At 38.1% G+C, this 19,886-nt stretch overlaps 1 protein-coding gene across 2 annotated transcripts in view; it reads left to right on the forward strand.

Moving 5' to 3' along the window:
* TMTC4 (transmembrane O-mannosyltransferase targeting cadherins 4) overlaps window positions 1-15,842 on the forward strand; it is a 53,573-nt gene extending 37,731 nt beyond the window's left edge. Inside the window, exons 12-18 of one of the 2 annotated variants that reach the window (XM_086880802.1) lie at window positions 3,327-3,406; window positions 3,579-3,686; window positions 3,810-3,951; window positions 4,713-4,827; window positions 5,312-5,424; window positions 11,684-11,753; window positions 12,272-15,842. In XM_086880802.1, coding sequence (XP_086736928.1) covers window positions 3,327-3,406; window positions 3,579-3,686; window positions 3,810-3,951; window positions 4,713-4,827; window positions 5,312-5,424; window positions 11,684-11,753; window positions 12,272-12,423 — 780 coding nt within the window. In that variant the 3' untranslated portion in view covers window positions 12,424-15,842. The remainder of the gene's footprint in view (window positions 1-3,326; window positions 3,407-3,578; window positions 3,687-3,809; window positions 3,952-4,712; window positions 4,828-5,311; window positions 5,425-11,683; window positions 11,754-12,271) is intronic. The other variant, XM_086880803.1, reaches the window with a different exon arrangement.
* Window positions 15,843-19,886: the final 4,044 nt, after the last annotated feature.

The following is a 19,886-nucleotide window of genomic DNA, read 5'->3' on the forward strand; positions in this document are numbered from 1 at the left end:
AGAAGATATTACATTTCAATTTCTTCCTGTTCTGCTCTGAGGGAAAACAAAGGCAAAAAAATGAGTCTGGCAATAGTTTCATTTTTGTAGAGGAAAATGGTTTTTTTTCTTCTTGTTTAAACTTAACATTTAAATAAGAGTTCAAGTATAAAGTATATCTGGCACAGAATAATATACAGTGCTTTTTCTTTTTTATCCTGGTTTCTTAGGCTGATTGAGGTATTGGACAGACAAATATATAGAGCCTATTCCGTGGCTAGGCTCTGGTGCCATGGCTGTGTTAACTTAATGTTAACTCAACATGCCTGTTGAGAGAGGGTAGGTTCTACCCTAGGGTATTTTTACCTGATCTCTTAGATTTTAGAGAATACTGTGTTGTTATGCATCCCTGAGAAATGCTCCTTTTAGAGCTATTACTGTAAAGTAATTGCCTGTTTAAGATTGATAAAGGATCATCTGAGTATAATGTAATACGTCATTTGCAGTTAATATTTAATCATTTAATAATGAAGGACTCTTAAATGTTTAACCAGGAAAGGATAATCTTCCCTCCCAGTCTGGCATGCACAATATCTGTCAAAAACAGAAGAACCACACCTCTAGAGATGAAATTTTAAACAACTCACTGGCCCCTCATTGTTAAAGAAGATACTCTTCCCACACTGGTGCATAGAAAGCATCACTTGTGTCCCGGTGTTGTGCAGGAAAGTCCCAGCCTGGTGCTCAGCAGCCTGCAGGTGGCTACTGCAGGCCTGCTTTGAGTGAGCTCAAGGCTGACCTTGGCATCTCTGTCGTGGCCACTGAAGTGAGAGACACAGCTGGATGGCAGAAGTAACCTGCACCTCTCAGATGACTGTATGTGCCTGGAAACCCTTTGCTGGTCCTGTTCTTAAGAGCAGGATGTTACTGCATCTTATAACCCATTGCAGAGCTGGTGATTTGTCATTGGATATTTATTTATTTCTTGGAGGCTGGGCACTTCTTCTGGTATGTTTCTGGTTTTTTTCCTTTTCCCTTCCTTGTCACTGCCATATTGAGAGGAACTAAACCTACAATTTCACTTGAAGGGAAATTAGCAAACTTACCCACACAAGGTAATTTTTGGGGGGTATTGTATAGAAACATAATTTCCTTTCACACAGGAGCTATAGCTGAGGACAGAAGAAATGTACCATTGAAAATGCTAATAGTTTATTTAAATAGTTGTGCTATCAGTTTTAATATACTACATCTTTTTAGTTCAGTTCACAAAATGTATGTGTGCACTTAATACTTCATTTGATGTTTTGACTTGAAAGAATTTATATCTCTCAGTTTTCTTCATACTGTACAATTCTGTTTACATAAGAAGAATATTCTTGCTGCTGGTACTTCTGGGGAAAAAAATGGATGTGAAGATACTACATGTTTTAAAAAAACTGTGAAAAATAGAAAGTGAAGTGCTGTTTCCTAACACAAGATAGCTGACATGTGAAAGGCTGAGTGTGTACACCAAGATTTTTCTCATCTGTTCTGTCCTGGTCTTTAGTCAAATTCCATTTTGTAAAGCTTCATAAAGAATGAAATTGAATCAAGTTAAATATAATTTTGTTTGCTGATACTGAAGTGTAAAGTTATGTACTTCAAGGGCTAACATCCAGTATTCAGTGAAATCTTTAAATATTTCTTCTGTGTTGCCACAATTTATCTTTTATCTGGGTAAATTTTGAATGTGTGAACTTCAACATATATAATCAGAGCAATCCAATTTGGTAAGAATGTTAGTGTTCTGAAAAATTTCTGGAAGAGATACATAAATAGAATTCAGTCCTAAGAAACATCTTTCAGGGTACTTCATTTTACTTTAATGACTCCTGGGAAAATGCTGCTCTATCTTTTTGTATTTTTTGACACTGTCAATAGATCTTTGGTTATTTCCTGATGTAAGTGTACCATTCTGTTGCTCCTTTGCCATGGGCCTTGTCACATTTTTATGAATGTACAGGAAAGGGCCAGGATTTTTTTCTTTGTGGAATCTGTGTTAGAACTGCTTTTATGGGATGCTGAATTTGTGTGCTAAATTATATCATACAGTGTGAGGAGCTGCTTCTGTGCATGCTTAGTAAGCTTTATAGCATCTTTGCTCTCCTTAAAGCCAGTGGAAATACTTTTTCTCCCTTTTGAGAAAGCATGGAAAATGTCCTTAACTTCATTTGTTGATGGTATGTAACTGCATAGTTATAATCAAATAGAGATGAAGTTCAACAATTAAATACCATAAAAACTAGGCTCCAGCAATCATGTGTGCTGGATCAATAGGTCCCAGATTCTGTGCCAACTGCAATTAGGATTTTTCAGTTAATGGACACATCACATAAAATCCTTTTTTTAATGTAGAAGGTGAATTAGGCTTATATAAGTGCATTACAAACCTATCTTTTTTGACTTCAATCTGTTGTTTTTCCTGTATAGTGTTTTGAAATTAGATTATCAAAGTTTGGGGGAAATTACTGTATGTGTTTGTTTTAGATGAACTGTATACAATTTGATTTCAAATACTAAAGTAATCTAAATAATGAGTCCTGATCTGGGTGCTGAGAAATCTCTTTTCAAGAGTCAGTACTCACAGTACTTTTCAACCAGGTAACATAGTCTTCTGGGATTTATCTTAAAGTGGGATTTGAGATGTCTTCCAACTCAGATTTTTCCTGAAATATATTTATTCCTATTTACTCTTGCCATAAATTAGGATGATACATCTTCTCCCTGTAGACTAAAAGCTCTAGATCTTTCCTTCATTCTTCAGTTTTTAACTTCAACATGTTGCTATACATATTATTTCAGAGATGCTCTTTGATGCATTTTTATCATTAGACAATAATTGTGCCTGTCTGTTACCTTTTGTTTGGGTTTTTTTGTGAATTTTTGAGTCTCTTCTAGTTTATGGTATAATGAAAACAGTTTCACACATTGCTGTAGTGTTTCTTTTGCTATAATACATTTGATTTGAGTCAAACTTTCTCTTACCTAGCAAATAAACGAAATTAAGGCAGGAAGTCTCCATACAAAGTGCCTTGTGAAAGGTTTGGTGACCTTATTTATAAAACTAGGAAGTGATTAATGTCTTTTAAATAGCTGGAATAGGTTAGCTAATCTATACCTCAGTTTTTGTCTTACTGTCTTCATTGTATGAATTATCCAATCTTAAGTATCAACCTACACCAAAAGCCAGCAGTGAATGACACAAGTGCTGACTGTTTCTTTTTTGAGTAAGAATTTTTAGCTACTAGGTTCCACAAAATATCTGACTGTGTGGCATCTGGTGGATTATCCATCTGTGTTTTCAGGTGCACTACAATGTTGGCAAAAACCTGGCTGACAAAGGAAATCAAAGTGCTGCAATCAAATACTACAGAGAAGCTGTAAGGTATTAGAAATTTTACTGCTTTAATGATCTGTCCTGAAATTGCTTTCATGTTTAACGTGAAGAAAATGCTTAGGTATTCATTTTCATGTTCTGCAGCATTGCAGAGCTAGCAACCTGCATATATTAATACATGTCCATACATAATAATAATCTCTTAAATTTTAAATTTTAGGTTGAATCCAAAATATGTGCATGCCATGAACAACCTTGGAAATATTCTGAAAGAAAGAAATGAGCTCCATGAAGCAGAGGAGTTGCTGTCCTTAGCTGTACAAATACAGTATGTTTAGACCAATGCTAAAGCAGTGTTTTGCACCAGCTGAGCCAAAATGATACAATAGGATCTTGTGTTTCAAATGCTTAATTGTCCTCTCCCTTGGTGTTTTTTTCCCAATTTGCCCAGACCTGATTTTGCTGCTGCATGGATGAATCTAGGAATAGTGCAGAACAGTTTAAGAAGGTTTGAAGAGGCAGAGCAAAGCTACTGGACAGCAATTAAACACAGAAAAAAATATCCAGATTGTTACTACAATTTAGGGCGGTTGGTAAGTGCTTTTGAATAAATGATAGCTATGACTGGAATCTGTGTGTCTTTCTGTGTGTATATATATAGATAGATTTATAGAATTCTCCTGTACTGTTAGAAGCTGATAGTTATCCCAGTTTGCTTATATGGTATTTTAGGGTGATTTTGTACTTTTGGTAGCTTTTCCTATAGCTTTCCTGGTATACTTACTTCCATACAACCTTTGATAATCCTACTTTATCGTATAAAGAAGTATGAACAAAAGTAGAGATTTTTGAATTATTTTTTTTCCAAAAGGTATTCTTAATCATTTCCCAATATTAGATCGTTCTGCAATCATTTGCATGATGATGTATACAAACAATATACAACATGTATATTGTTAGCTAGTAGAATGCTGGAAAATTCAAATCATATTTAGAAATATGTACATAAAATATTTACTAAATATTAATATTAAATTAGTAATTTATTGTTAGTAAATACTAAATATTTACTCATTCTCTTGTGTAGATTTCTAAATTGTATGCTGTTTCTTCTCCTGATTCTATTGGTACATGCCTATTTGAAGAAAGCCTCACTTCCAGAGAAAAGGAAAATTAGTATATGAGTTCTTATGTTCCATACTACAAGAGTATTCCTTTTAAATTCATTTTTGCCTATAAAAAGAAATCCTACTAGAAAGGAGCGAGACATTAGCAACTCTTTAGTGTCTTTAGTGAATGATAGGAAAGTAAAGCAAGTAATAGCAAAATTACTGGATTTTTTTTTTTGTTTTAGTACGCAGATTTGAACCGCCATATAGATGCATTGAATGCATGGAGGAATGCTACAGTCCTGAAACCAGAGCACAGTTTGGCTTGGAACAATATGATAATATTGCTTGATAACACAGGTAAAGGTCTATTTGGATGTTTTAATGAATAATTCAGTGTCTAGAAAAACTTAAACCTTTATCTGCCTTTATCTAAAAGTATCTGTACCTCTTCTTTGGCTACCCAGACACTCTTTAATAATATAAGAATGCCTTCTGACTCAGTGATTTTAAAACTTCATTTGAAATCCAGCCCATAAATTGAATTTCTGATACTTACTTGAAATGCCATCATTGTGCAAGCATGTTTGTAGTATAGATTGAATTCCAGAACTTTTTGATCTCTGCTTTTTTGTTTTTCTGAACGTGTTATCTGTTGAAAACGAAGATTATCTGTTGCCTTAGTCTGCGGAATTTTACATTTGTGTGTGTGTGCGATACCTGGTTTTCTCTAAAAAATTATGCATTCAGCTATTTGTAAAATACGTGTGCTTGCAGCATGAAAAGTAACTAATAAGGCTGTGTTAAAATATGCCTTCTCTTTTTCCGCTACCTGGGCTCCTAGGCAATCTAGCTCAAGCAGAAGCAGTTGGAAGAGAAGCCCTGGAATTAATACCTAATGATCATTCCCTTATGTTTTCCTTGGCTAATGTACTGGGGAAATCACAAAAATATAAGGTAGGTAACTAGAGGTTTTTGACTTTAGGGCTTTGGGTTGGTTTAGTTGGTTTTTTTCCCTTAATTAAACTCCATCTACATTTTTTGTAGAAACTATTTGAGGAGATCATTGTGGACTACAACTTAGATAATCTGTTTAAAACATTTTGGTGTCCTTTTCTATCACAGTATTGATGTGTGATTGTGTCTTGAGCTTATCCCTCCATATTTTAGATGCCTGGGTTACAGATGTTGCTGCCCTACACTATGTCAGTGGTCAGTGGAGAGAAATAGGCTCTTAAGCACACTAGAGGGCAGCTAGGGTCTTGTGTTGTTTCACTGCTGAGAGAAAGAGCCTGCACTGAATTAGAGACATTTCAGGAGCTCAAATTGGATGGGACAGGATAGTCCCTGTGCTCTTGCTACATGTTCTGTGAATATATACATATACAGATAAGAATTCTAGCCTTTTTGCCTCAGACATGACCTAAAATACAGTAATATGAATTTGTTAATCCCAGATTGAGGATGGGATACCTAGGTGATCTCAGAATGCTGTGAGAGAAGGTGCATACATTGAACTTTCTCTTGGATGCAGTGGACCAGCCTGTGCATGGTACCTCAGCATTAGCTACCTTTATTTGCAAGTAGTGAATGTAATGAAACTGATGAGAATGACTAGTTTTCCAAAGGGAATTGTATAAAATGACAGAGAATAAATGATACATGTTTAATATAGTTAGTTGTTTAAACTGACTATAATCAGTGATTTATGTATGTGATAAGGACAAATTAATAATCAAGTTCATGGTGTTCCTTAGAAAAACATCATTTCCTGGACCTTTTTGAAGTTTTTTTTAGGCTTTTAAGGGGTTTGACATCTTTTTGCTAGTGATAATGTTAACAGCACTGCAAGAACATCCTCATTTATATACAAAGTAAGCAGATTCTGTGATATGAAACTTGACAAGAGGAAATGGCCTAAGTTGCACCCGGAAAGGTTTAGATTAGATATTAGGAATATTTTTTTTTTTTTTTTCCACAAAAGGGGTTGTAAAACATTGGACCAGATTGCCCAGGTAAGTGGTGGAGTCACCATCCCTGGAAGTATTCAAAAAATGTATGGATAGGGCTTTTGAGGATATGGTTTCATGGTGAACATGCTGGTGGTGCAGGGTTTACAGTTGGACCTCACGATCTTAAAGATCTTTTCCAACTTTAATATTCTCAAAATAGATACATTTGTCCAGTAGTTACTGAGACCACTTATATTTCTACAGCAGTAGTCAGCTGTGGAGTCTTGATCTGTCCACATGTGAGGCCAGGGCCTGTGACAACCCAGCACTGGTTTTTGTTTGCATTAGTGATACTGTTAAACACCCTGTTACTGTTTTTCTAGACTGGCTGGGGTTTTTTCCTGGACACTCTTAATTCTTTTCTCTCTCTACCTGAGACTGTTATAAAATATATATTTTAGGTTAGTTTAACAAAGTTCCAGAAGGATACAAATTAACATCCAGAACACATAAGGTATGAGATTATGGAGGAGGTAATTGCTGGAATTATTTTGGTGAGTCAGGCCTGTGGAAGAATAGAGGACTTTATAGTCATTCATCAGGAAGAATATGTGGCATGACAGAATAAAGAGCATTTATAATGAAATAAAGTTGAAAAAATAAGTTGAAAACAAGCTAGAAAACTTTTCCAGGTGTAGGAGAGACAAGTCTGTCTTAATGGATTTGAAAAATAAAAAAGAAGATGATGATTTTGATTGCCAGCCCTGAAAGGTTATTATGCTGCAGGAGAACATGTTGGAGACAAGGTAGAAGTAAGAGTAGGGGAAAGTGCAGCTTTTAAGTCCAGATTCTGAAAAAAAAAATAGGAATAGTGGAGCCCAGGAAAAATAGCAGAACTCCACTGAGTGTTTTAATAGCTCAATATGGAGTAGGTGTGTGCAGAGCTTACTAGTCACTTAAAACTGATGGGTTATAACAGGGAGAACAAATTAAGGGAATTGGAAAGTGGGCTCACTTAAAAAGGTTATGGTCTCAGCAGCTGTATTTGGCATTGCCTGGAAAGAGGAGATACAGATTTTTTTGTAATGGGAGAATGCTTACTGACAGAAAAAAAGCATGAAAAATTCAGATTTCTTGTCCACCCCCTCACCATGTAAAAGCAGAGGAGCGGATGGCTCTTCAAGGATTTTTATTGAATGACACTGGACGGGAGGAACAGGGGATGGAGACTGTCAAGGTGATAGAGGTAATTTTCAGTGTTGCCTGGCTGTGTCTGATGTGTTGTATAACCTCAGGCATTTAATTTATTAGGTTACTTGTTATGTGTCTGTATAAAAGTTGCTACTGTGTTGGCTCTATTGCTGCAAAGGAAGATTTGTTCTGGGGTTTTTTGTTATCTCTTACTTTAAAAGACATTGAGTCAAAAAGGTTTTACTATGTTGTGAGAGATTTCCTTCCAATAAACACACAACGTTTTCCTCCTTCCAATAAGCACACAACATTCTCTTTCAGTTTCAAATGCACTTCGATTTTCAGCAGAAGATAGGTTTCCTACGTCACAAAAAATTAAAAACCAGCCCTTTATTTTTTGCTTGTATTTAGTAATGAATGATGTATTGTTCCAGAGAGAAAAGCACATAAAGGATGAGCTGTTTCTGTGGCTTTGTTTGGGTTTTTTAATTAACATCTGTTATAGCAAGTTAGATTCTCATTTAAATGCTTGTTCTTATCTCAATTGATAAAAACCAAGCTATCTTTAGTTCTTTGAAAAAGATGTGTGCTGTATTTTTGCTACATATACATCTATGCTTTTTCTGTAAAAAGTACAATAAATTGAAACCATTCAGCATTTTTTGTATTTGAAATAAAGCCAGACTACATTTTTTTTTGGCCTTGGCAGCAGATTGAATGCAGTGCTTACCCCAAGCTTTTGCTATATGCAAGCTGCAAGTTTCTTGGCAACACTTAAAGATTTGGCAAGATACAGCAATTTGAAATATCACTGATGTACTGGGATGTATATTTATTCCATATATCCACAGTAATATGAACATGATGCACCTTAAATAGCCTTTAATCAACCACAATGCTTCTATTAGCTGCTGAGCAAAGTAGTGGTGATAAAAATATTCTCAGCATGGAGTTGAAGATATATGGTAATGGCAGCTAGCTCCTGAATATCTATTTCATTAAATTATCTGGAAGTGCATTGCACGTGTTGTCCCACTGTGCTTCAGCAGAGAAAGGATGCAAGTCTGTACATTAGGTGTATCTCCACTGCATAGGTGGCAACTTCTAAGTGTAAGGCTGAATTAAATGGTTAGCCTATCTTTCATCCTGATTGCTGATAACCTGTCTAGTGAGGAAAAAAGAGATTTACTAAGGGAAAATATTAAAGTTTGCAGTGGGAGAAAACACTACTTTGTGGGACTTGAAGTGACTGCATGCTTTCAAGTACCAATTCACTGTTGATTTTTAGGATTGGAGAGTTGTATTGAAAGAGATTGTCTTGCACCACTTCCCAAATTTTTGAGTCTCAGTATGTTTCTCAGGTGACTGAGAAACATGGAAATAATGGAATAATTTTGCCTGGAAATGACATCTAGAGGTCATCCAGTCCAACCCCTAACCCAAACCAGGGCCAGTTCCAGTAGAATCCTAAATATCTTTGTGGATAGAGATTCTGAAATCTCTCTGGACAGCATCTTTCAATGTTTGTTCAACATTATGATTAAAAAAAATTTGATGTTTCCTTTAATTGGAATTTCTTGTATGCCTTGTATGCATTATGTGTCATCCCATCTCACAGAGCTCTGAGAAGAGTCTGTTTCCATCTTCTCTGTATTTATCTCATCAGGTAGTTACAGGCAGCAACTTCATCCTCTCTCCTGTAGGCTGAAGAGATCCAGTTTTCTCAGTTGTCCCTTGCACTTGTTCTTGTGCTCCAGCCCTGTACCATCTTTGTGGCCCTCTGCACTCACTGGAGTATGTCTGTGTCTTTCTTGTAATGGAGACCCCCAGCCTGGACACATACTCCAGCTGTGGTCTCAGAAGTGCTTATCAAAATCACACGGCCACCTGAGGTCTATTCCAGCCTCAACCACTCTGTGATTCCTTCTAGCCTGTTTCTCTGTCCTGCCCAGGTCCCTCAAAACAGCTATTCTCCCTTCCAGTGTATTTCTCACTCCCTCCTCTTAGGTGCTATCTGTAAAGTTTTGAAACTGCATTCAGTCCCATCATCCAAAATATGAATGAAGTCACTAAACAGTATGGGTTTCAAAGAGACCAATGTATCCAGGAACTTTAACAGTCTGGGTATGAGAATGCTGGAGCAACTGCTCATACTATAGGAAAGCAATGCTAAAACTTGTACTATGGAGACATACACTCTAAATTTGCAGACATCTGCTTCCCTTGTTAACTCCTGTCAGGGGGAAGTATTCCTTCTCCCGAAACAAAATCAGAATCTCAGAATGATTTGGGTTGAAAGGGACCTCTGGAGATTGTCTCATCCAGTCCACTGCTAGAGCAAGTTCACCTGGAGCAGGTTGCACAGAATCATGTCCAAACAGGTTCTGAATATCTCCGAGGAAGGACACTCCACAACCTCTCTGGTGAATCTGTTCCAGTGCTCTGTCACCTGCACAGTGAAGTTTTTCCTCACCTTCAGGTGGAACTCCCTGCGCATCAGTTTCTCTCGTATTGTCTTGTGCTGTTGCGTGACATGAATGAGGAGAGTCTGGATCCATCCCTTTGGCACCCTCCCTTCAGATACATAGACATCAATGAGGTCCCCTCTCAGTCGTCTCTTCTTGAGGCTGAACAGGCCCAGCTCCTTCTGCCTTTCCTCATAAAAGATGCTCCAGTCCCCTCATCATATTCATAGCCCTCCACTGGACTAGCTCCGAGAACCCTGGGGTTTGTAATTTCCTTAACCAGTGGAGATGAAGGCACTTTCTGCATGAGTCTCTCCTGGCTTGAGAATGGCAGCCTCAGCTGTGCTCAGCAATGCTTTTAGTTTGGGTTTGAATTTGGACATATGGGGAGGCTCTTAAGTCACTCAGAGCTGAGTGACTCAATCTTGACATCAGAAAATTCTTTTCCCCTGAAGGGACCCTTACAGAGAGTTATTTCATGCTTGACATGAGAAGATGGTGGAACCAAAAATCTGGCTGACAGGTTTTCTTTTTCAGTAGAGCCTGTGTTATGTTTTAAGCAGTGAAAGCTTAGCACAAAGGAAAGGACTTTTCTCCATGTTACTGTTCTCACATAACTCAGACAGCATGTGCATTCAGTTGGAAGCCTACCACATTGAGGTAATTTTATCTTCAGGTCATTTGCATTGCAACTGAATGAATAACTTTCCCTAATGCACAGCACAGCATAGAAATCTATGTAAAATTTGCTCTCAAGTATCTAAACTTGCATGTCAGTGAGTAAATAATGCTCCATTCAGATTGGGGGGGTGTGACTTCTTCAACTTCTGCAGGAAATATGCTCTGAGAAAAAAGTATCAATATTAGCAGGAAAAATCAAAAGTATTAATATAAGTTTGGAAAAATAGAATGGTTTTAATTAGAGAATAAATTTAGCAGTAAATTATTCACTGGATATTAGGTGAGGGCGCAGAGGTTTTTAAAAAGTACTCAGATATCGGGATTCTTAAAAGCGCACATTGCAAGCAGTAATATAAAGATAACTGGTGAGGAAAGTGTGAAAGATGTTGCATGGCTTGATATGATTTGGCATGATTTTTTAAGTAAAAGCTACTCTTCAAGGGGAACCACACTGTAACATCTGTTTGAAAGGTATTTACTGGAATGCCCCTATTTTTAATGCTAAAACTATTGTTAAATGAAAAGTGTCTATAAGCAGTTTGCTTAGATACCAAAGTACATTTTCTTAATTTTATTGCATAGGTAGGGAAAACTTCAGCAGATAATGTTTGAAAATACTATAACTATTAAAAAAAAAAGGTACTTCAGGTAAAGAGCAAACTTCACTAGTGCTTAATAAATTTCTGCTAAAATAATAGCAGCCTATGAAAACATGACACTTATTTGTAGCATTATTACTGTTTTCAGGGGGCTGTAGCCACCTGAGCTAGAGGATCAGGCAGGCTCATGATATTTATATGGTGGTTGTATATATAGATATGGCATCATTTTGGAGGGTTTGTAATTACAGTGGTGGGTAAATTTAGCATTTTTTTTATATATATGAGAATTTACTTTCCTGATGACTTGTTATTTTAAATTATTCAGGAATCTGAAGCTTTGTTCCTCAAGGCAATTAAAGCCAATCCAAATGCTGCCAGTTATCACGGTAATTTGGGTAAGAGCCTTTTAAACTCTTATCAGCTATATTCTTTATTTGCTTCATATTCATTGTGTTTAAAAAAGAAAAAGCAATCTTTACAGCCTTCTTCCGGCTGGGCAGATTTCTATTTTACTTTCTAGAAGAACTGCCAGCCAGAAGAACAGGGCACTAAAGCCAGAAAAGCTGTCACACGATATGACAGATCAAGAGGGCTGCACAATCCAGCCCAGAGGTAGCTGCACTTTAGTGTCTGCAAATTGGTTCATTTATGCTATGCTTGTAACCCGCAATGAGCTCACCAGATAAGAGCTGCCATTTATGGCTCCATTGTAATTCATTCCTTCATCATTCCCATGCCAGTTCTGCTCCCAGGCTTTGCTCCTGCATTTGGCAACAGAACAAGCAGCTACTGTGCCACCAGCCAGTGACAGACCCTTGCTGGAAACAAATACTTCAATGTTGTTCTCCAAGTGATTGGCAAGATTGTACGTTATTCAACAATATTGCTAATGAAATTCCCATTGATGTTCCAGCTGTGCTTTATCATCGCTGGGGAAACCTTGACTTAGCGAAGAAGCACTATGAAGTCTCTCTGAAGCTTGATCCCATGGCACCGGGAACCAAGGAAAACTACAACCTCTTAAGAAGAAAACTGGAGCAGTTGCAAAAGAAAGGCGGTGCCTGATGTTCCTTTTCAGGTTGCCCGTGCATGCTGTTTACGACTACTGTTACATGGGTACTTTTGACCATGTACAGGATTCAGTCATCATTTCTCAAAAACAACACCACCAGCACCGCACACTTGAATGTCCAGTTTTTCCCTCCTGCAGATCCTAACATTTCAGCTTGAGGGATCATTTTATTTTTACTTGAACTGCTTTTAAAGTCCATTAGAACATTTTTATAGGTATATGAAAGCAATGCAGATGGAATTTCACAGCATACACTTGTAATTTGATATCTTCATCTGACTTTTCGGTAGCGGGATGAATAGCAGGAGGCAGTTTTATTTCTGAAAGTGATACTTAAAAGTGCAATTTCCTGTTTAAATACTGATCTTTTCAAGTATGAAAAATATCTGTCCACTTCAGTTTTATTACTGCCTTCCAGTGCCAGTCCTGCAGAGACAGTGGAAGAATGAATTCTCTCTAGCACATCAGTCTACTCATATAATTTGAGTTAAGCCCTTATGCTCATTTCTGTCTCCAGCCTGTGAAGTGTCAGATTTTTGCAAGAGTAAAAAAGGGCAAGGATTTGACCATAAATGTCTGTAAGCCAGTGTGCTGCTCAGGTATGCTTGAGTATAGAAAATACTGTTAGATGGAGATTTTAGTAAGCAGCTAATGAAAAGAAGGTGAGGCAACAGAGCAGTCAGGTAGAGTTTCTGTTCTGGCAGGCAGCCTCATCTGCAACAGACAAACATGGACAAGAAGTCAGAACTGCTTTAGCTCCTGTGGCAGGTCAGTGTTTAAATACAGTTTAGTATCTGTAGGAGCTAATTGCTGTGTTCTCAGGCAATTCAGTGCTTTCTGGTTAAGGACATTACACCTTTCAGCTCCTATATTGCTGGGGAATAAAGAGATAATTTCTGTGGAACAGTAACTGTGCAAAAGACCTGACCTTGGCTGTTGATCTGTTACCTGAAAGAACTTGGCTTCACCTTTGTCTGCCATGGCTCCTGTGTTTGCTGAAGGGGCAGATAAGTAAGCATAGATGTTAATGCATAAACTGAGCACATCGATGTGGGATGATTCAGAGGTGGTTTATGTTGATACCATGTTACCTCTCAAAAGGGGCTATGCTTTAATACATATTTGAACTCTGTCTGTCCAGACTTATTTGTCATGTATTAATATTTACATTCCTGCTTCAGGAAGTAGTCTTTTATTTGCTGGTGGTTGGTTTTTCCAGTTTCTTTGGGGTTTTTTTGAGATGTTTGGTTTTGTTCGTTTAAGATTGGAAGTTTGCTATTGGATATGACGGCTGGGGAACTTTACCTATCTTTTCATATTCCTTTATTCTTGCCCTGGGAGAAATTGATCAACGCAGTATTTGCAGCTTTTCTAATTTGTCTATCGATTATCGTGAGACTGTTTAGCATTCTCCACACACAGCTCCTCTATGTGTGGAACCACTTAAAGTGTCAGGGAAATTCCTGCCACAGGATGGGATACTGTGTGACCTTCTTATCTGACCACCATAGAACCATTTTACATCTCTACCACGTTTTGAACCTCACAGAGGCTACTTTTACATTATAAATTTGCTTGGAAATGACAGTTGTTTCAAGAACTCTGTAGGTGTGTCTACAGAGCATACTGCAATATTGCAGAACTACCAAAGCATCCTCTGACAAAGCTAGCTCGGGAGTTACAAGTCATGCAGGTACTTTAGTGTACTATTTTTGCCACACTGACTGTAGATCTAGCCAGAAAGGCTGTGGCAGTGTGGTGCTGTCCACAAATTTAGCTTTGAATGAACTAACATGGCTACATACTGGTTTTAGTCAAGGTGCAAGGGGCATGTATGTGTGCTTCTCTCCTATAAATATAGCCTGTTTCTCAGTGGGACTAATTAGTTCACATAGGGTACAAAGCCGTGGCAATTGCTTCCATTTCTTCTGGTTTCTGGACAAAATTTTCAGAAATTTTTTTCTGAATATGATCCAAGCATGCTCTTTGATAAGTATCTGGTAAGCAGAACACTGCATCAGTATGGATAATCATCTTCCAATAGCCAGCTCAGCTTAGTACCAACTTTGTATCTGAAAGGTGCTGAAATAGATACACCCTTCAGTACAAACAGCAGGTTCTTAAGGCTTTCCATGCATAGCCTAATATTCATCAGATAGAGAGAACACACAGCTTCTTCAGTCATGAGGAATTAAAGAGTTGGGATATGGCTGGATGAGCTAATTTATAGTAGAAGATAAATATGTTTACTATAATCAGGTCTTTTCTGTATATTTGGAATATAACATCCTGAGTTTAAATTATTATTCTCATCATAAAATCCACATGTGTAGTTTTCCCTGTTGCTTTCCATATCAGCTTTAAAGACATCCACTCGATCAATATTATGTATGAAGGATGAATTCTTTCTAGGTCATTATAAACCAAAGTTGTAGAAATTCCTCTGTGGAAGTCCTTCTATTCAAGTCTTAAGACAGAAGAGACAGACAAACAAATTGGATGTTTTGTTAGTATTTTAAAATGGTATTTACTTTTCAGTACAGACAACATCATTTCTTCTTGATTAGCTTTCTGGCTACCTGTATATACTTTTGTGAGGGTTTATTTGTTTTATATAATATTTACTGTATAGAAATTCAATGTGATTATTTGTATGACGGTAATATGAAGCATACCCATATGTCTTGAGTTTAATGTTGAGGCAGAATTGTGTTCAAAAGAAGCCACGAAGATGACTGCTTTTGTAATAAAAACTTCCTTAAGACTTTTAAGAATACAAAGTATTTTTTTACTTTATTTTCAGAAATATTTGGAACTGCAAACAGTGCAGTAGCTTTTATTAAAATGGTTATAATGTTAACCTTTTTATTGGTTTTTCATACCTCATAACTGACTCCTGGAACAGTGCAGAACACTCAATTTCAAAGAGAAAACGGTGAAGAAAAAGTGGACTTCTACATAACTGTAGTTACAAATATTGTCTATCTTTCTGGCATGCTGGATTTTTTTTTTCCCATTGCTAATTCCAGAAGATTAAATTTTCCTTATCAGTTGGCCTGTTTGATTCTCTAGGGAAATTAAGAAGCCTTTTTTTTTCTTTTTTTTTTTTTCTTTTTTTTCCTTTTTGAGAAAGATTACTTGTTCCAATACAGTTCTGAGAAAAGAAATACAGAATGATTTAATGCACAGAATGGAGTCAGGAAAATAGTCACAATGACTGCTATGGATGTTAGTCTCTTTTCACCAAAAACCTCCAGCAAAGTTCCCTAATTGTATGTCACTATTGTGTCTAGACCAATGCTATGTACATGAAGTTTTCTGTTATTTAATTTCATAGTATTTAAACTTTAGAGATGTGGGTTGTGTGTGTGTTTATGGGCACTAAGAAATAAAAATCTATAATACTTTTGAATGATTTGTTCAAAATACTGGGCCTATTCACTGGGAACATTTTCCTTCATTTTTCAGATACCTGTATCTGAGCTATTCATCCTAGTTTCTCTGTATAGTCACTGGGGAAAATCCCCATCTTTAGGATGTGAGAAGTCATACTCAAAAGAAAAATTCATCTTCACTAACATCAAAGGGTAACTAAGGTGATCAGCTCATATGCATGAGCAAAAATCTCACTGCTGCTTTCAGTTGAAGTGTTCTCATCCCATACATGAAGTAATCTGACCCTCTATTATTCTCATACCTTATTGGTACCAATAATGTTAAAAGACTGGCATTGAAACAAACTGGCAGGTACTTGCCTTGAGAGTCAGAGAGTAGCTGGAAGAGGGAGAGGAGAAAACAAATTAACTTTGATAAATTTATATGACTGATGAAGCATGAAATCCCTGTGTATGAAAACAGAACATTCATGTCCAGTTCAATTCATTACTAGCTTGTTTATGTTTCTGCAATGAACAGTAACAACTCCTTATTGAATTGAATTTTGGTGTACTTCACTCCTATTTTAAAAAGTAAGTCTAAAGCAACTGTAAATTTGCAACAGTGAGATTTATATCTTTTTCCTTAAGTTACAGTTGCTATTTCAAAATGTAGCTGTTAGAATGTTAAATGTGATAGCACTGTGTGTTTCAGTGTGGTGAAGTTTTTTTGTTTTGATATCTTTTGATATTTATTTGCTGGTTTCTGCCTGTGCCCCGTATTTCATATGAGTATTGGTACATTGACATACCTATCATTACATGTAGATTCCCATGTGTTCCTCAACTTGGCCCTTTCACTGAATATTGCTCCCTTCCACAGCTCTTGGTGTGTCTCTACCAAATGTGTGTTAATGAGGGCACATTTAACTCTAAAAGACTAAATTTTGATAGGAGCAAAAGTCAGAACACATGGCTGGATTTCTGTGACATAAAAGCTGAGGGAGCCAAATTTGTGTCATGGAACACCATAAGCAGCAGGTGCCTCTGGTAAAGGGCACTTCAGACTCTGCTGGGCTCCACAATAACGTGAAGTGGTTGTACATAGGTGTAATGTTATAAACACAGCAAACTGAGCCCTGTGCTCTAAAGAAAAAGGACTATGTGTATTTCCAAGAGGATGTGCACAGCTGCATGGACTATCGAGCATTGAAGGACTGATATATTGTGTTAGAAAGTTGCACTGCCGTGTTGTGGCATGGGTGTTCAGTGTGTGTCAGTGATGAAATATGTCAAGTGGTTCAGGGCTTTCTAAAATAAGTATTTTTGTTAGGAAAAATCCCTACAGGTACTGAAACTGGTAGCTTGTGATTTCTGAGCTGAACTTTTTTTATGTAGTGTTAATCACTTAAATTGCCAATGGTATGTTCCAATTTATTTTCAGCCGAGCAGGAAGTAAATACAGTTGTAATGAAGCCATGAAATAAATCTGCATTTTACTATTTTTTTTTATCTTTTTTTTTTTTCTTTTTTGCCTAGATTTTAATTGTGACAACAGTGGTTATTTTTGTAGTAAGTTTTTGATTCGGGGTTCTGCTACAAGCTAGGAGGAAAATCTAATGGGCCTGGCGGACTGGGACATACAGGAAGACATTCTTCCTTTTAGAGTAACAGTTCAAAATCTTGATTCAGCTTGAGTGTATTCATGTTGAATGTGTGTGCCTAAACAAACAAACAAAAAGTAGCACCTGAAGAAAGCAATGGAATACTAATTAATTTGGTCTCTAAAACAATAACATATAGAAAGCAGGAGCTACTGCCTCAAATGCTGAGCAACCTTCTCTGCCAAAATTGGGTTTTTTACCCAGTATGCAACAAGCCAATAATGACACACTTAAGAGAGACATGGATTATTTATTTCAGAGTTGCACAATCCTGAGCTGTTCAGTGGTATTGCACAAATTGCACACATTAATTATCAGAACTTTTTACTATTTATAGAATTTAGCAAACAAAGGAATTAGTGTTCATTTGCTACCGGTTACATAGTTCTCTTATTAATTGGTATTCTTCTATTGGTTAATGATTCTCCTGCTTCTCAAGCTAATTAGTCCCATGCTCAGTCTTTCTTCTTTGGGGTCGGTGGGTTTCTTGGGTCGGTTGTTGGTGAGCTGGTGGTCACAATCTCCTCCTGTTGGAATTATCACTTTACCCAGTCAGAGCTGATTTCAGCATAATTGCTGAGTTGGGTTTATTAGTTTCTGCTTTATCTTGGGAGTTCTGCCAGATGTCTTTGTGTAATATGAATTCCACATTCTTTGTGTCCACTACCAGTGGTACATCCTTCTTCCCAAGCTTTGTTAACCTTCCCCTAGGTCTGAGATCGTTGAAGCATTTCAAGCCCTAAACCCTAACATGGCAATTCTACCAAGTAATTTGTTTTTCTAACACCTGGACATCACTTAGAGTTTGCTTGTTACCTGTTATCTGTTTCACAGATTGAATATTCCTTGCTGATAAGTCTTAAAAGCATACAAAGAGCAAACATCAAAGAACATCCTTTCTTAAGAAAATTTTTACATATATTTACATATACATGATTATATGTATTATTGCAACAATCCTGCCTAGTGTTAGAGGTGGAATGGAATTATTTAATGGTAATTGGGTAAGAAAGTGAATAGTCTATAAGAGATACAACCTTCCACTTAGCAACTAGTCAGGGAGGAGGGAATGACACCAAAATATCACCTGCTGTCCCAATAGCCAAGCTACAGAATGATACTGGTGTGCTCCAGAGAGAATCAAAGAATATCATGAGTTGGAAGGAGCCCATAGGGATCTTTCAACTCCTGGTCCTGCACAGGGCTGTCCTCAAAAGTCACACCATGTACCCAAGAGTGTTGTCCAAAGTACTTCTTGAACTTTGTCAGGCTGATGCTGGGACACTTCCCTGGGGAGCCTGTTGTAGGGCTCAGCCATCCTTTGGCTGAGAAACCTTTTTTTTTTGATATCCAACTTAAACCTTCCTTGACACAACTTCACAGTGTCAGGCCATTTCTTTGGGTTCCATCACTGGTCATGAGATAAAAGAGATCAGTATCTGCCCCTCTCCTTCCCCTCATAAGAAAATTGTGGACTGTAATGGGGACTGCAGTCTCCTCCAGGCTGAACAGACTGCTCTTCATAGGGCTTCTCCTCCAGACTCCTCATCATGTTCAAAGTCCTCTGTTGGATACTCTGTAATAGTTAACTATTTTCCTTATATTGAAAGGAAAAAACTAAAACTACACAATAACTAAAACTGCACACAATATTCAAGGGGAGGCCACACCAGAGCAGAGCAGGACAGTCCCACTGGTGCTGCTGTGCCTGATGCACACAGGACACCCTTGGCCCTCCTGGCTGCCAGGGCACTGCTGACTCATGTTCAACTTGCCATTGACCAGGATCCTTTCTACAGCACCACTCACTCTTATTTCTCCTGTCAATGCGTTCACTTTAAAGTTATTTACTGAGTGGAACCCTCACATGCTTTGCTGAAGAGCAGACTGATCCCTATGGAGCCAGCTTGAGGGAGTCTGGCTGGTAACTAGAAGCTGCCTGCAAAGGTGGTGAACAGAAAGGCACTTAGCACCCTCAAAGTTTAAAACTCCCGCTTCAGCAGGCTCAACACCAATCTGCGCCTGCAGCCAAAATCCCTTCCTACAGAGTAGTCAACAGCGTTAATCAAATAATAAGGGTTTTTATAAAGGTTCTCTGAAGGCCAGACTGGCTGCCAAATATTGCACTCCTTGACGCACGTTTATTGCGGCCTCTGGGAGGCGAGGCCCCGGCGCGGCTTTCGGGAGCGGCCCTTCCCGGGAGCTCCGGGCGCCGCTCCTGCTTTGGCAGCGGCCGCGGGCTGTGCGGCTCTCCCGGCGCTGCGCCCGGCTGGACGGCCTGTCCGCGCTCCCGCCAAGCACGATCCGTCCCGCTGGCAGCCGGGCGGCTCCGGCCAGCAGCCCCGCTCAGCCCCGGCCCCGCGCCCGGGCTCCCCGCGCTGCCCCGGCCGCAGGGGAGGGAGCGCGGGCAGGCGCCGC

This window comes from Cyanistes caeruleus, chromosome 3 (assembly GCF_971803275.1).
Source record: "Cyanistes caeruleus chromosome 3, bCyaCae1.hap1.1, whole genome shotgun sequence".
In the NCBI taxonomy this organism is placed as follows: Eukaryota; Metazoa; Chordata; class Aves; order Passeriformes; family Paridae; genus Cyanistes; species Cyanistes caeruleus.